General features: G+C 43.4%; 1 protein-coding gene across 5 annotated transcripts in view; it reads left to right on the forward strand.

Annotated features, from left to right (window-relative positions):
• The window catches only part of LDB3 (LIM domain binding 3), a 60,571-nt gene extending 43,330 nt beyond the window's left edge, over positions 1-17,241 (forward strand). For all 5 annotated transcript variants that reach the window (XM_090278324.1, XM_090278328.1, XM_090278331.1 and 2 more), the window contains 5 exons: positions 2,830-3,343; positions 4,540-4,720; positions 5,321-5,441; positions 10,917-11,032; positions 15,867-17,241. In XM_090278324.1, coding sequence (XP_090134450.1) covers positions 2,830-3,343; positions 4,540-4,720; positions 5,321-5,441; positions 10,917-11,032; positions 15,867-15,956 — 1,022 coding nt within the window. In that variant the 3' untranslated portion in view covers positions 15,957-17,241. The remainder of the gene's footprint in view (positions 1-2,829; positions 3,344-4,539; positions 4,721-5,320; positions 5,442-10,916; positions 11,033-15,866) is intronic.
• The last annotated feature ends 793 nt before the right edge of the window (positions 17,242-18,034 follow it).

Raw genomic sequence — 18,034 nt, forward strand, 5'->3', positions numbered from 1 at the left:
GAGCCAAGGCCAGCCATTCATACAGAAAAGTCACTGTTGACAGCTTGGGTGGGCCTGTAAGTTGGGTGGGACATAACCTCAGGGGATCTCCAAGGAGGGGCAAACAGTGTTAGCCAGTTTGATGGAGTCTCAGGTATGACACCCACCTGCCAGTTCTATGGCTCTATGGGGGGAGGGTTCAGAAAAGGGACAATGGCCTCTCCTCACTTTTCTCTCTGGGAGAAAGCTGACCCCAGCTCTCACCTTGATGCCAGACTCTTCAGTTCCTCACTGTATGCCACTGGAACCTTTCAGTCTGATTCCTTGGTGCTGGAGCTCAGAGGGAGTGAGTCTGAGGAGGTCCATGTGTGGGTTCTTTAAAAGGAATTGCTTGAGATTCCAGCAGTTTCTTCCACCGACTCAATCCCCACTGATTTTTACAGCTAGAAATTATAGGGACTTATCTTCCTGGCTGGAACTTTGGGCTAGAGGACCTGGTGTGAGGTTGGGACTCTTCACTCCTGATATATCCCTCCCAAATTTTTATCCACCGTACATGGATGTGGGACCAGTGAGTTCTGTGTCCCTGCCTGTTCTACCAGTATGGATGGATGTGATTTCTTTAATTCCATAGTTGTCAGACTTCCATTCAACTCAATTTCTGACAGTTCTCTGTGATTTTGATGTTGTTGTGTGAGGAGGCGAGCTGTATTTACTTATGCCGCCATCTTGAACAGAAGTCTTTTATATTTTATTTAACTCAGTATATTCACAATATCACTTCAATAAATAGCCAATATAAAATAATTATTAATGAGATATTTTACATTCTTTTCTTATTCTAATTGTTTAAAATCTGGTGTTTATTTTACCCTGATAGCACTTCTCAATTCAGACGAGCCACCAGGCTATGAGATGAGCTGATAATTCATCCTGACCCTGAGACCCAGGAGTCACTAATCACCACTATCTTCATTAACATTTAGTGACACACATACTGTACCAGCTACTTAATCCTTATAATAACGCTGTAAGGTACTAAGAGTTATTATTGCCATTTTTAGACAAGGAAATTCAGGCCCAGAAATGTTAAGGAACTTGTCCCAGGACACACAGGCAAGATATAGTAGAGCTGTGCTCCTAAATGCTGTGCTACATGCCAGAAGATAGGACCTCCTGCATGTTAACAGTTATTTCTTGATCACATGGTACACCAAGATTTTATGTAAATTGAACTTGTGTTCTTTACAGAGGCAGCTTGAGGTGATAGAATGGTTTTGGAGACTCGCTTTACCACTTACTGGCTCTGTCTGAGCCTCAGTGACCTCAACTGTAAACAGGACTAACAAAGATGATCTGTTATGTGCCTAGTCTACCTCCTCAGTAAGTGGGAACAAGATTCATTGGAGATGAAGCCAGCATTGGTCCCAGGATGGCTCCAGGAAAGGGTTGTGGAGGGTTTTGCCCCCTCAGCTTTCCATAACGCAGATCTGGTCCCTCCCCACCCCCAGTGCAGGGGTTTCCATGATACCAAGCCCTGAAGAGCCAGCCATCTGGGAGTAGAAGGTACAGAATTGGAGCAGCGGACCACAAGCCACCCAAGGTGGTCCAGGGGAACCAGGTGGGAAAGACCAGAGGCCAGGGCAGGGCCTTTAGCCTGAGAAAGGCCTTACTTTTTTTGGCTGGACCCTAGTGGGGGCTGCCTCATTACCTCTCAGCACAGCACATCTACCCAGGCCACGCTTAGGAACAGAGAGGGGGCTGCCCTGACAAGCTTCCCAGGGTGGGAGAATGAAGCCTCTTTCCATAAGAGCAAATTGAGTTGAGGTGAGACATCTGGAACCTTCCCCAGTGGAAGAAGAGGCTGGCTGGCTGGCTGGATCATATGTGCAGGACACAGCTGGTTCCACAGTGGAGGCAACAGAGCAGTAAGATACTGGGTTTTGAGGACCCAGGCCTGAGAGGGCTTTGGGTGAGCAGTTGCAATGCTCCTTTATGCTCTCACCCCAAAAAGGTTTTAGCTGTCTTTGAACTGGAGGAGGGGACTCCAGAAGTAGGGCAGTGCATTCTACTCCTACACTCTTGGTAACTTCTATGGTCACTTGGATGCACTCTCACTTTCTACCAAAGTAACGTGGAAGAGGCACAGGTGCCCCAAAGGCAGCTAGACCTGGGCTGTGTCACCTTAGCATCTCTGTCCCAGGCTTCCTCTGAATGACTCCTTCAAGACCCCCTATCCTAATCAAACCAAGATGGAATTTCCCCCCAATACAAATCAAGCTAAGATGTTTTTCAGGAACACAGTTATAGCTAATGTTCAAACCTGACCCTGAAAACCCTCTACCCAGTCATCTGTTTGTCCCCAGCAAACCCATACAACTGAGGCATTTCAGATGTCAAATCACAGGTCAGAGTGCATCTGAAGCATCTTCCAATCAAGGCCAAGCTGACCCACTCCCAACCTCTTCTGGGCCCAGAGGACCCAACCAGGAGCCTGACCCAGCACCCTGCCTCTACTTCCTACTTTCTGCAGGCCTCTGGCAGCCGAGGCCCGGCAAGCCCACTAAGGCCCTGAAGTTGCAGATAGTTAGAGTTCTATCTCTTTACCAGCCTCATTTGGGCTCTGAGCTTCTCACAGCTCTGCTCCCAGGGCTCTTATCTCCCTTGGCTCCTGCTGCAAATTCAAATCCCAGGCATCGAGAAGCTCAGGATTGTGTCTCTGAGTGTAAAAATTGGAATTGTCCTGCTCTAATATTAAAGTTGTCTTTCTCTGGCTGGGGGGTGGTGGGTGTGGGGAGTTGGGGGGAGTGAGTTTCTGACACATTTTCTTTGCATCTTTTTGGTTTGCAGTGCCAGCATCTACCTACAGCCCATCCCCGGGGGCCAATTACAGCCCAACTCCTTATACCCCCTCCCCTACTCCTACCTATACTCCCTCCCCTGCCCCTGCCTATATCCCCTCCCCTGCCCCTGCCTATACCCCCTCCCCTGCCCCTGCCTATACCCCCTCCCCTGCCCCTGTCTATACCCCCTCTCCTGCTCCCACCTACTCTCCCTCCCCAGCACCAGCCTATACCCCATTACCTGCCCCAAGCTATAACCCTGCATCCTCGGTGGCCTACAGCGGGGGCCCTACTGAATCGGCAAGCCGCCCCCCTTGGTTGACAGATGACAGCTTTTCTCAGAAGTTTGCCCCTGGCAAGAGCACCACCTCCCTTAGCAAGCAAACTCTACCTGGAGGGACCCCTGCCTATACCCCAGGTTCCCCAGTGTCTCCCCTTGCTAGGGGCACCTTCCAGAGGGCCGAGCGCTTCCCAGCCAGTAGCCGGACTCCGCTCTGTGGCCACTGCAACAATGTCATCCGGTACGGTCTATCTGTGGCCCTGTGCTGGGGTGCTGGAAGGGTGGCGGTGAAGGCTGCTTGCCCACTGTCTGAGCCCTATGGTGGGGCTGGGGAATGGGAGGGCAGGTATAGGGAGAAGGCTGTGTGCTGGGCAGCCTCAGGTCCTTTTGGGTCAACATCTGGTCTGACCCTCTGTGAGCTTTGGCTTCCATCCCTGTGTGACACCCACTTCCCTGGGGAGTTGGGAGGATTCCATGAGGTAGGTGGGTGAAGCTCCCAGTGTGGTGCCTGGTGCCAGGACCTTCCCCTTGGGCTAAGGCCTGGTTCTGGGAATGGTAGGTCTTGTTGTCAGTAGGTTTATTAGGCATATTGCAAGCTGGCTGACAGTGCTGGTTTTGACCCAGCTTTCCTTTAGGGTTGCTTCTGGGTCTTTCCACAGACAGGCCTGTGCTGCTCAGGGCTTTGGTGGGCATCTGCCACTATAATGAAAACAAGTCATTTCAAGCTTAGAAGCCAGGATGATGGGTGGTGCTTATTTGAATACAGTATGTGTACAGTATTTGTGTGTGGGGAGGGGGAGCTTACATATATATGAAAAAATATACTTTAAAAATAAAGTAACACATCTCAGAGAAGAATTAGAAAATTTGGAAAGAAAAATTAAAATATAAAAATTTCCTCATAGTCTCACTCTTCTGACTACTAATGTGGAGCTAGACTGCCCAGGTTTGTGTTCTGGGTCTACCATACTTGTCCCATGACCTTGAACAGCTTACTTAATTTCTCTGTGCCTCAGTTTCCTTATCTGAAAATGGGTATAATAACAGTACCTACTTCACAGAATTGTTGTGAGAATTAAGTTAATAAATACAGATTTCGTCTTGACCAGTGCCTCACACAGAGTAAGCACTTAATAAATGTTAGCTATCAGCCCCATCATCATCGCTCATCCTGTTGTAATTATCAGTAGTCAACTGAATGAATATTCTATAATATGTTTAACCCCACCCCCTACTGTAGATGTTTGAGTTGCTTCCCAGTTCTCTATTGTAAGTGATGCAACAATGAACATTTTTCTGCAAGGAGCTTTATCTGAATTTTACATTATTTAATTAGAACAATCACAAAAGTCAGGTTTATTGGGTCAAAGTATAAGCATTCTTGGGAATCTCAAGCTTTTGGGGCTTCCTTAATAGGTGCTGTTCTCTGCTTCCCAGGGGCCCCTTTCTGGTAGCTATGGGCCGCTCCTGGCACCCAGAGGAGTTCAACTGTGCCTACTGCAAGTCCTCCCTGGCAGATGTGTGCTTTGTGGAGGAGCAGAACAACGTTTACTGCGAGCGGTGTTATGAGCAGTTCTTTGCCCCAAGCTGTGCCAAGTGCAACACCAAAATCATGGGGGTAAGTGGGCAGGCAGCATCCTTCTTTTCTGACCCTTGTCTTTTTTCCAGCCAATCTTTTCCCCTCCCCCAAGAAAGCTGAGAAGTTGCTGTTAACAGAGAGAGGGCAACTACATTTCTATCCTGGAAGGAAGTTGGTTTGCCATCAATGAACTAGGGAGCAAATGAACTTGAAGTGAGAGATGATTACATGCCTGGGCTACAAAGCTTCAAGTGGTGGTAGAGCTTCTGCAAAGCAAGTTATGGCTTCATAGCCTGGCCTTACCATGCATCTGCATGTAGCCTTGCTCCTGGATACCCATTTGGTAAAATGGAAGTAACAAACAGTGCCTCCCTCCCAGGTTTGATGGAAGTGTTAAGCATCACAGTTACATAAGCACACTCAGAACCTGGCACCCAGCAAGCACTGCATGAGTAGGAACCCCTCCTTCCTTTGAAGGCCTTTCCTTGGAGCATCCAAGGCCTGCTATCTGGCTCTCCTGCTCTGCTCCCAGATGGGATACTCTGGCATTGGCCAGGGTCTGGTGGGGAAGTCAAGCCCAGCTCCCTGGCCCCTGGACCTTTCTTTCTTGAACCAAGATCTCCTGGATCTTTCCCTCAGGAAGTGATGCATGCCCTGAAACAGACATGGCACACCACTTGCTTCATCTGTGCAGCCTGCAAGAAGCCCTTTGGGAACAGCCTCTTCCATATGGAAGATGGGGAGCCCTACTGTGAGAAAGGTAGGGCTGCTGAGCTGGTGGGAGGTTCTCCACACCCCGTCTCCTCACCTTCTGCATAGTTACATTCACATGAAACCACCAGGAGGCTCCACATGGCAGAATCATGCCAATATTACACAGAAGAAATTCATTAAACTATCTTCTCTGCCCATTAGGTTGCAGCTTTCCTGGGGGTAGGGTGGGAGTGGGTGGTTGGAAGGGTTTGGGGGGTGAGGGAGGAGCTTTTTTTATACATTCAATCTCTGCACTCTTCCCTGCACCAAATATGTGGAACAAGCTGGCATCTTGTAGCAGCATGGGAAACCTTTCAGATGATTCTGATTTGGAGACCACAAAGTCTAGTCTGAAAAGACTTTGGCTCTGGGCTTTATTCTGGGTTCTGTTCCAGGCTCCACCTCAAAGCTTACTTTGCAACCTTGAGTGAGTTACTGAACTCTGAGCCTCACTTTTCCCACCTATAAAATGGGGGAACTAAACACCTGCTTCACAGAGTTGTGGTGAGAATTAAAGCAGAGAAAGTGAGTAAAGCATCAAATATTTGAAGTCCCTCTCCCTGCTCCTACCATGTTCCTTCAGGGTCCTGTAATCTCCCTGTCTGAATTCAGAGTTTCTCTGCCTCCGAAAATGTTATATGTTATCTTAAAACTTGGAGTAAATTATCACACATTCTGAAGACAAAGCACTCTATTAGAGAGTAGGGTGTCCAGGCTAATTAGCCCTTCACTTACTCACTCATTTATTCACAGCCTGCCTCTTCTAGAAAAGGACTTGAGGCAGGTTCCAACAAAAATGTAGACATAAAGGTTAAGACAATAGAAATAGAAAGTCAGTACTAAGTAGAAGAGGGAAAAGCAAGCATGCTGATTATGAAGACAAAAGAGTAGCAGTGACTTTTGAGGGCAAAAAGAGAAACACAGTAAGTTAGTTTACTGTAAAATCAGAAAGGAGAAAACATTTCAGTTCCTCAGGGGAAAAGCAAAGCAAAATGAAAAATTTCCACTGTGACAATAAATTATAAAAGCAAATTCTTATATACTGGTAAAGTCTCTTTCTAGCTCTGAAGTTAATTGAATGACTTAGTCACTTAATAACTTTGTGCCTCAGTTTTCATTTCTGTAAAAGAGAGAGGATAAAACCTGTCTTTTCTCTTCTTATGAGCATATGGTGATTATTGGTAATTAGGAAAAATGTTATTGTTCCAATGCAAATTGCTATTATTAATCAACTAAAAGCATTATAACTTTGTGTCTCAGGTTTGTGAAAGAATGATAGATTCCAACCATCACCACTGCCCCTCTCCATAGTAAGCACCCCCAAAAGATTGATGGACATTTGGGTTGCTTTCACTTCTTGACTATTGTGAACAGAGCTGCAATGAACATGGGTGTGAAAATATCTTGTCAAGATCCTGTTTTCAATTCTTTTGGGTATATACCCAGAGGTAGAATTGCTGGGTCATATGGTAGCACTTTTTTTTTACTTTTTGAGGAACCTCAATTCTGTTTTTCCATTTTACATCCCACCAACAGTGCACAGGATTCTAATTTCGCTACAATTTTTGCCCATACTTACTATTTTATGATTTTTTGTTTTGTTTTATTTTTGCTAGCAGTCATCCTAATGAGTGTGAGGTAGTATCTCATGTTGTGGTACTTTGTCATCATTTTTATTAACAACTTGGAAGAAGGCAGAGAACGATAGGCGCCAGACTCAGAAAGATTTTGTTGGCTGCAGTGATGAGCTGACACTTTTATGTATGACATCTTGCCTGTAAGTAAGACAGTTGGGAGGGTGAGACCTTCCCGGATGGGCCTGCATCTGAGCAGAGCCCAGGCCCTGCTGGGTGTCACAATCACCTGGGAGAACTTTAAAGAGATAGACAACATAAATTCCCAAACCTCCATAAGTGAGATTTCATGGGGTGCCCCTCCCCTCCCCAGGTGATTCGTATATTCAGTTAGGTTTGGGAATCCAAGTGTAGCGCCAGGACCAGCAGCTTTAACATCACCTGAGAAAGTATTAGAAATGCCTATCTTCCAGCCCCAACCCAGACTGTTGAATCAGAAACTGAGGGGTGGGGCCTAGCAATTGGTGTTTTTATGAACCCCAGATGATTCTAACATTTGAGAACCACTGCTCTGGTAAAGCACTAAGCCCTTTATCAACACAGAGCATCTGTGATTTCATGGGTGGAACTCTTTTACAAGAGCAATAAAATCCATTAAATACAGGGTATGAATTCAATTTAGGGCAGAAGAGAGTCAAAGAAAGTTATAATGATTTAATAGGAGAAATAAAGAAAAGAATAAATAAATGAGGAAATGGATTATGCTTCTGGTGGGAAAGGCCCATGTGCAACCTTGATTCAATACAGATTATGTTCTCCTGTAGAATAAATGAGGGAAAATATGAGCTTAAAAAAAAATGTATTAGGGTCAGATCTGTGCTACCAAATTTTGAAGCAAAATGACAATTCTCCTGGTCATATAGAATCAAGTTTAAAACAGAAAAATCAATCAGTAGGAAAGACTAGACATTCCAGAAATAAAATCAAGCCAGTGTTAAGAGCTTAATATGTGAAAAACCATAGGCTTCATAACAGAAGAAGGAATTACTATTTAATAAGGTTTTTGGAACCATTTCTTTATCAATTCATCATTTACCTATCAAATGTATGCCAGTTCCTGTGCAAGAAGCTGAGCATATAGGAGGGGGTCTCTGCCCACAAAAATCTCAAGTAGACCCATCATCATGTGATATACCACCACAAAAGTAGGCAGTTAAGTGATAATGAATGAACGAGTGAATGAATGAATGAATGAAGAGGAAGGGAAGTCCATGATAAGTGCTCTGGAAGGCCATCTCATATCTCTTAGTGGGGTGGGGGTGACAACTTCCCAAAAGGCGAGTCTGACCCAAATGATTGTAGAGGCTCAGGTAGACTAAGTGAGGAGGGTTTTCCAGGCCCAGGTCCTGGTTCATACAGAGGCATGGAGGTGGAGGAGAGAGCCCAGGGCATCTGAGACCAACTGGGAGTAAAGAAGAGAGAAGTCAGGAGTGGGGTGCAGGGCTTGCCCTCCAGTGAAGATGAGTTGGCCTACAGCCCTGTTTCTCATGCCACACTGGTAAGTTCCTACGGAGCATAGAATGAACCATAAACCTGCTGTAACTTCCTAAAGGAAGCAGAATAATGTTTTATTAACTCTGGTAAGGTGATAGATTCCTGCCTACTGAAGAAATTAAGTAGTCTGTCAGAAACAAGTTTCACAGACTGTGATATATGTAAAAGCATTTGCATGCCGAACTATAATTAAACCCAAAAAGAGAAAACATGCATTGAAAAAATGCAAGAAATGTAACTTATCAAAGCTCAATGGCAAATAGATAACTGGAGACAACATGAACTCATGGGAAGAAGATAAATTTGGAGTCCATCAGGCTCCTTACTACTTGTGTGATGAAACCCCTACAGTCAGTTTCCTCATCTTTAAAATGTGAATAATACCCCTGGCTGGTGTGACTCAGTTGGTTGGGCACCATCCCGCAGACCAAAAGATCTCAGGTTCAATTCCTGGTCAGGGCACATGCCTTGGTTACAGGTAGGGTTCCCAGTTGGGGCACAAGAGGCAACCAACTGATGTTTCTCTCTCACATCAATGTTTCTTTCTCTCTCTCCTTCTTTCCCTCTCTTTCTAAAATCAATAAACATATAAAAAAATAAAAATAAATAAAATGGGAATAATACTTTTTTCACAAAGCTGCTGTGAAGACTAAACAAGAAACATGGAAAAGCACTAATATTGAATTGACTCATGGCACTCAAATCAGTTCCCTTCCCTCCTTTCATCATTTATAAAGACATTCAAAATAAGAGTCAACATTTTGAGGATTTGTGCCAAGTATTTCACATACATTATCTTACTTATTCTGTATAAAAACTCCGTGAGTTAGGTTCTATAGTTATTTCCATTATATAGATGAGAAAGTTGAGGCACTGAGAAGTCAAGTAACTTGCCTCAGGTTTGAACAGTTCCTTAATAGAGCTGGTATTTGAACCCAGCTCTTAATTTCTCCAGAAACCAAATTCATTAACCCCATGGCACTCTGCCTCTCAGCATATGGTCTAAGACAGTGAACATGCCTATTATCCACAAGGAGACCTGAGCAGAAAATTGTTGTAAGAAAAAGCCAACTGTGTCAGAGCTGTGGAGAGACCAGTACACTTCTGGGGAAATGAAGGTGTTCTAAAAGCCACAGAGCTTTTTTAGGAGAACCTGGAGGAGTTCTATATCAAGTTCACTAGAATTGCTGTCCCTGTGACCCAGAGAGGACTGTTCCTGTGGTAGGGAAGCCCAGGACCTGGCCCATTGTGTCTCAGCCATGTGACTGGCTAGGCCCTTCACCTGCTTGATCCCCAGTTTCCTCATCCACAGAATAAAACCAAACAGAACAGAAAAACAATGGCCGTTCAATCTTTGAGGGATTTTGCAAAGCTTAATTTCATTCATTGATTTATTGATTCATTAATTTATCAATTCACTCATTCGTTCAACACATATATGTTAAGTACTGACTTGTGTGCCAGGCACTGTGCTGTCAGTAAAAAGACCTTAACATTGAGACACCAGTAAATAATACCATCTTTGTAAGAATGCTTAGTCAACTATAAAGCATTATACAAATAATATTTGGTATTATTATCTCCTTGGCTGGGGGAGAGTGCAGGGTACATGTCTCAACAAAGTAGCTCAAATATATATTCCAGTAGTGAAAATTTGTTATTAAAACAAATGCTTGAAGTCCTGTTTGGTGTTGCTCAGTTGGTTGGGTGATGTTCTGCAAACCAAAAGGTGACAGGTTCAATTCCCTGTCAGGGAACATGTCTGGGTTGCAGGTTCAGTCCCCAGTTGGGGTGCATGCAAGAGGCCACCTGTTGCTGTTTCTCTCTCATGTTGATGTTTCTCTCCCTCTTTTTCTCCCTCCCTTCCCCTGTCTGGAATCAATAAAAAGAATAATATATTTTAAAAATGCACAATAACAGAAGAATGAACAAGCAAATAACTATAACTATTAAAAATGTTAAATGCTCTCATTCTTCCAAAATAAGCATAGCTGCTGAAAAATAATATTTTTCCTTTTCTTGAGATTGGTCTGTTTGAGCTATAAGAGGTGCCAGAGACAGAGGAGAAAACCACTCTGTAGAAAGTTAGAGTGTGAGAAAGTATTTGCAAATCAAACTAGCACAGGATGGTGACTAAGCCTGAATCTGCACAATACAAGTGCAAATTGTTGGAAAAGGGAAAAATCTTGTAACTGAATATTTTGTCCACAAGATGACAAGCAACCAATTGGGTTTCACCCATTGCCCCTAGCCCAGTGATTTGGGGGGGGGTTGTACTAGCATTGGGTTGATATGGTCAGGATGCTCTTCCTCACCTGCCTGGATGCTGGTCCTCACTCTGCCTTTCATTTCAGACTACATCAATCTGTTCAGCACCAAGTGTCACGGCTGCGATTTCCCTGTGGAGGCTGGTGACAAGTTTATTGAAGCCCTGGGGCATACCTGGCATGACACCTGCTTCATTTGTGCAGTATGTTTTTGGTCTGGGGTTCTGATTTCCTGAGAAGGGCCAGGAGGGGCCAAATGGGCCAGATGACCAACACTCTACATCATTTCAACTCTGGCATTCTAAATTTCTGATCATTTTAAAAGGCTTGCAAGTACCATGATGCTTTGATATGTCACAGTTGAACAAAGTTTTGTTACTAATAATTTTTATAAACCAGTATGGCTTTGTTACTCTCCATTTTATTAAGGACAACAGCATGTCCTAGATCTGCCTCACTAGCATTATTTTTAGTAGATGGGAATAGTGAATGATGGTTGGGTTTAAAAAGAGGTGGGTGACTTCCTATGGTTATAAGTTATTTTAGATATGATGAAGTGATTCAAGGGTTTCCCCTTAAATTTTCACCAGGAACACTAGAGGGGAGCTTATTGACTAATCCTATGAAAAGCTGAGATAAGGGTTCTTTTGATACAATCTTTAGGAAGTAGGACTGAATATCACTTTATTTTCCTAAATGGTCTTCTTCTTGATATGTAGTTGCCAGGAGATATGCTCTAGATTAATTATTAACCATGTGCAATTTATTTATGCTAAACAGCCAGGTCATTTTCACCATGAGGGATTGGCATTTTCCTTTCAAGGCTTTGGGGTGAGGAGAGGACAAGGCAATGAGCTTATTGACATTTATATTATGCATTAGTTAGGAAATAGACATCCCTGATAAGCCCTGTGATCATAGTCTGTTATTGATTAAACTTTATTTGGGAAAATTAATGTGCTACTACTACTATTTTATTTTTATCTGAGCTGATCAAGGTAAATTTGGAAATGTTTGAAAGATCTGTATAGTCTAAACTTGAAGAATTTTTATAGACTTATGATATAGGACAATCCAAGTCATAAAGTTTATTGCAATATATTTCAGGTTTTATGATCCATTTCTGTACTGCTTCTTCCCCCCCAATTAGTAGGGTGCACTATATTCACTCTGTGTATTAGTCTGCTAGGTCTTCCATACCAAAGTACCATAAACTAATGTCTTACCAAGAGAAATTTATTATTTTACAGTTCTGGGGGTTAGAAATCCAAATTCAAGGCATCAGCAGAGCCATCCTCTCTCAGATTCTGGTGTTTGCCAGCAGTCCTCAGTGTTTCTTCACTTGTAACTCCCTGACTCCAGTCTCTGGCTCCATTGTCACATGGCTGTTTTCCCTCTGTGTGTCTGTGTCTTCACATGGCATTCTCCTCTCTGTGTGTCTGTCTGTGTGCTTCTCCTATAAGGACTCTGGTCATATTGGATTAAGTCCCCACCTCACTCCAGTGTGACCTCATCTTAACTTGTATCTTAATTACATCTCCAAAGACCCTATTTCCAAATGAGATCATGGCTGTGTCCCTGTGCTGAGTAAGCTGAAAGTACTGGGGGTTGGGACTTCAACATATGAATTTGAGGGAGACACAATTCAATTCATAACACTGATTTTCCAGATATTTAAACAGATTCTCTAGTTGCCTTGTGTAGTCCTTTAAATACATCAGGGCCTCCATTCCGAAGAGGGACAATGATATAAATATACTGGCTTTGGGGTTGTCCCCTGCAGAGCCACAGCTGAGCAAGACACAGAATATGGCTCTCTGACCTTACATTCAAGCCATGGCTTGTCTGATCCTAAGATGCTGCCTGCAAGTCTGGTTACCCAACTTCTAGAGAGATCCAAAAGGCCTGGAGAAGATCCAGGGAAGTCAGTGGCACAGAGGCTTGTTCTCCTAGGACAGGAGAAGGCCTGTTCTCCTGATGAGAGGTCTGTGTCGCAAGGAGAGGTAATCGTGGAGAAGGTGAGTGTGGGTCTGCTCCCTTGAGCCTGCTGTGTTTGGCTGAGTCACAACAGCACAAGTCTCAGAGGGAGACCAGAAGAAACAGTAAAGTTTAGGCTGAGATTACAAATAAGTTCTAGCCAGATGTGAAAGACCCATAGCACTGCTCAAAGGATCCACCCAAAGAAATGAGGCAGATCCAGATTTTTTCCTTTGGAGAATCAAAGTGAAGAATCATTATGTCTTCCCCCAAACTAGCCCTGTGTGGCACTCACTGTCCCATTAAAATATATCAAAGTGAAACAGGGTTTTAATTTTTGGAAAACTTTGAGGGCTTTTTGGGGTCCTCTCTCTGTCATTTTATATTTCCAAATCATTTTTAATGAGTGTATATTTTTCTATAACTTAAAAAAAACTAGTAAGAAAGGAAGATAAGGACTAGCTCTTCCAGTTGATGGGCTGGTTTTCCCATCATTCATATCTTAAGAGAGCACCTCATTTAGGCTAAATCAAATTACTAAGTTTTGGGGTTAGAAGAGTATTCCAGAATTCCACCTTTGAGGAATTTAGTCTTGAAAGGAAAACAAAGCTAATATATACAAGCAAATAGAGATTAGAACAAGACAGCATCTTAAAATTCCAAGCACATAAAATGAAGGTTTAGAGAGGGCAGTGTGGGTCAGCTCCCATCTGCCTTTGGCACTTGAGTTCTAGGGAAATGACTTGGGTCCTGTCTTACTGGGGGAAAGATGTCTTATTGGCCCCTTGTTTCCTCCAAGTTTAGTTGGTTTCTAGCCCTGCCACACCAGTGTGGGTATCAGGAGGGACTGGTGGTGGTGTAACTCTTGTGGGCAGTCCTAAGAGCTGCTGCACCTGACTTATTTCATTGCCTTCCATTCTGTGGTCAGCACTGTCCATGGCCTCCACTCCTTCCCAGCCAGGCCCTGAAGCTACTAGACAATGGAGCCTGGGAGGTGGGCCATCCATGCTGTGCCCCTGTGCTGAGTAACCTGGAGGCCTCCTCCACTGTGAAGCCACGTTGCATCCTGCCTGTCATCTCCTGGCCCAAGACACTGAGCATAACCTCTCTATGACAGTTCCTGCCCTCAGCGCCATCTTATTAGTTAGCCACCTTTGAGGCTCTGTTCCTTCCTCACACCTTGGTGTTTAGTCCCCCAACACGCTCCCTACCCTGACTCAACTCTGAGTTCTCCCAAGCAACCAGCACTGTTGCAGACCAGCCAGAGCTGACAGGCATCTTCTTACCAACTCACTCCAGAGCTGCCTTTTCTATCTCCCATGAAACTTATCCTCAGTTAGATCTTGAGTGTCACCTCCTCGGACTTGGCTCTAAGTTGTCATCAGCCGCTTGAGGCCACTGCAAGAGCCTGGGTACACTCAACTTGTCTTCCAGAGTCCATTGGTAGCTCTGGGTGACATCCTCAACTGGCCATCAAGGTCTTGCACATGGGGCCGCTGTGATGCCATTTTCTTTCCAGCTCTTTTGGGGTGGACACATGTTCACTGACCCAAGGTCATCTCAGTAGGCTGATTTCTCTATCCTCATGCCTGTCCATACATGGGAACTCTACCTGCACTTCTTTATCCACTGTTAGTGTCCTGAATGTGGCCCCCGATTCAGCTCTCCATTAGGGATCCTCATTGCCCTCTCTGAGGCTGGGGCTGATCCCAGCCAATGTGACTTCCCAGTTGACTGTAACATGTTGGCATTAGCCAACCTACATATTGATAGACTCAAAAACTTGGAGAGCTAGTTCTACACAAGTTTGTATACCCAGAACAATTTCAAGTAAACACAGCCCCTCTGCTGTGGGATGTGGGGGAAATGAGCTTAGAATAGGACATGGGTTCCCAGGTTTACAGCTTACTAGGTCTGTGACTTAAACAAGACACTTGGACTCTCTGAGTCTCAGTTTTTCAATTGAGAAATAGAGAAAAGCCATGCCTACCCCATAAGGTTTTTGTGAGAATTAAATGAGCTCATGTACATAGAGTATCTGACATCCTGCTGGACCCACAGTACCTCAACAAGTAGTACTTACTTAGCTCCCTTTCAGTGACGTCTCCATATGTTGCTACCATGGGAATATATCATCTTGCCTTTTTTTTTCATATAATATTTCCTTGCATTCATTTTCCATATTCAAGTTATCTTTTTATGGTGGCATTCCATTGGAAAAATGTACCATAAAAATTTATTTAATCATCTCCCTATTGAAAGAAACTTCAGTGGTTTTCAGTTTTTAGTTGAGCATATGTTGCTTTCTTGTCTGTGCAATAGTTTCTGCAAGATGAAATTCTCCAGAGTAGGGTTACAGGGGTACAGGGCAGGTACATCTTTATGGCTCCTCTTCAGTATTGCCATATCCCCTATAGAAGGCTGCACTAATTCACATGTCCCTAGCAGTGCACAAGTAGGCCTGATTCCCTTTGGGCATTGCTGACTATTGATTACTTTTTTTTTTCTCTTCACTTTTTAGCTACAGTTATATAAGGATAAAAGTGACAAGCTATTGGAGGGTTTTTTTTGTTTGTTTGTTTGTTTTTACTAAGTTAATAGGTCTCTAGTGGTATTTATGGTGGTTTTATTTTTCCTTTAATTATGAATAAGGATAATTTTTCTGATGTGTTTGTTAATTTACTAATGGTTTTTTTTTTAGATGTTAATTTTCTCTGTGGATATTGACTTACGAACTTGTATTGATTCCTTATTAACTTTTGGATAGCATCAATTGGTCTTCATCATATATATTTTATTCCATTAAATTTAATTAGTTTAATTTAATTTGAGTTTTATTCCACGTTCCTCTTTGGAAATCTTAAATTTTATATAGCTTAACGCATCTAGTCTGTTTTAGTTGTTAATGATTTATAGTGGGGAGAAATAGGCTGTTGCTTTTCCTACCATCTATATGTGAAAGCACTTTTTCTTAAAGGGGTGACTGAAATCTTTGGCTCAAGTTCCCCTGCCTTATGGCCTGTAAGGCCGTATCTCACAATAGTCTGTTTTCTGTCTCAGGTCTGCCATGTGAATCTGGAGGGGCAGCCATTCTACTCCAAGAAGGACAAACCCCTGTGCAAGAAGCACGCGCATGCCATCAATGTGTAGGGAGCCCTGGGCACCTGATGTGGACAGGCAGGAGCTGCTCCTGCCTCTGGCAACAAAGGATTCAAGAAGGCTGATGTGTATTTTTGGAGGAAAGAGAGAAGACAGGAAGCAACTGAGCTCTTTTGAAGTATAATTTTAGTCCTTTCTTCTGTACACAGATTGTGTATTTGCATAGTTCAGACAGAAGCCAAATGAAGATTCATAAATCAAGCTAGTAATTAATCCAAGACTGGAATTGTACTTCAGACATTTAGGACAGAATTCCAAGAACTCGAAACTGAAGAAAAGAGTAAATTTCCCCAAAGTGATACCCTTCCTGAGGTCAGCAGAACAGGGACAGAGCTCAGGGAAGTTAGGGAGAATCTGAAGCATTCTGTGGAGTTCTTTAGAGCTCTTCTGGCAAACAAAATAAAGTGCCAAACAGTTCACACTGCAGGGTATTTTTAGAGCCAGAGCTGAGAGATTGTTAGCTCAGATCGATGAGGCTTTCCTCACCAAAAAAGGAAGTGTTATTCCATTGCTAGTGTCATAGAGCTACCTCTGAGCATCAGACTTCAGACCTTGAACAAACATGAACATTCTAAAGGGAGTCCAGACATGCAGAATGATGTCTTCTGGGAGCCAATGGGCAATTGACCCAGCTTCTGGGAGGGCTCTGGCTCACACTGGTGACAGCTCCCTTCTTTCAGACTGAAATATCCAATGTCCCGAAAGGCTTAGCTCCTTTTTGAATTGAGACAGGAAAGTGCAATTGGGTTTTTCCAGTTTTGCTTTGCTGTGTGTGAGAGATTTTAACATGACTCTGGCTTCTGTTTGGCCTTTGTTTTGTTTTATAAGGTTCATTAGCATGAATGTCCAGTCATGTGCATGTATTTTATTCCCAGTCCTATGCTTACTTATGAAGTCTTCCTCAGCACCCCTTCCCCAACAGGCTTAGTGACCATGGAAAGGAAGAGAGAGACAGTGTCTGAAACAGGATGGCAGAATAGACTGAGAAGATGCCCAAATTCCATGTGAGGGAGAGGAACCTTACATTCTACCAACCTCAGTCAAAATGCAGGAGTTTGCAGGACCTCCCACTTTAGATCAGCACCCTTCTCGTATGTTCCTTTAAATGTAGCACACTGGTTATGTACCATTGTATTGGCTGCTGGAAGGAAAAGATGGACTGATATATACTCATTTGCCATTTTGACCCATATTTTGAAAATGTATGAGCTGGGTTGATCTAGCAATTACTTAAGTATTTATTGAAATAAACCTGGACCTTCAAACATCTTTAAAATATTAATGATAGTTTGTGTTAAGTAAGCATTTTGAAGCTGTTTGGGGATAAAAAGAGAAGCTTTAGTTTCTGAGGTTTGAAATGGTATATACGTAGTCTCTTTCCCTTTTAGGAAGCACTGTTATTATGCTCGTTGAACATGGCATTGAAGTAGGCAGTTTGAGTGGATGTTTCTCACTTGAGCACAGTACTTAGGCACTCTTCCAACTCACTGCTACTCTCTTCTCACTCCTGGTTTGGATTTTCTCTTTGCACGCTTGAAATCTGTTATAAGAATGCATTAGAACACTTTTTCTTCTGAGAACTGAGCTTCCAGGGGACTGCCCTTCTACCTGAATTATGTCACTTCTCCCCATGTCAGAGGGAAGCAGCTAGATGTGTCCCTAGCAGGAAGCCTGTGCTTCTTTCTATGGGTAAAGCCACCAGATCCCCCAGGGAACACCAGCAGAAACATAAATATGCTCCTGCCATAGGCCCTTATTTAACTTGGTGCTGTGAGAATGTGAATATAAAGCACCATGCAGGGTAAAATCTGCACGAAGTGCCTGGAGATTTTTCAGGAGTTGCACACAAGTACCTTGGAGTATTCTGTTATTTTTGGAAAGTTCACATATACAGGGACAAGGAGGTTGCTGACTGTGCAGAAAGGCTCTAGGCAGGTTTTCTCTTTAAAAAAGGAAAAAAGAACCAAAACTATTGAATTATCAGGGACTGGCCATGAAGAAAGGAAAAAAGTTCCCTAGAGTAAAGTTTCCAAAAATATCTTTTAAAACGGTTTTTATACACACACAAC

This window comes from Furipterus horrens, unplaced genomic scaffold (assembly GCF_987537825.1).
Source record: "Furipterus horrens unplaced genomic scaffold, mFurHor1.1.pri manual_scaffold_5, whole genome shotgun sequence".
Taxonomy (NCBI): domain Eukaryota; kingdom Metazoa; phylum Chordata; class Mammalia; order Chiroptera; family Furipteridae; genus Furipterus; species Furipterus horrens.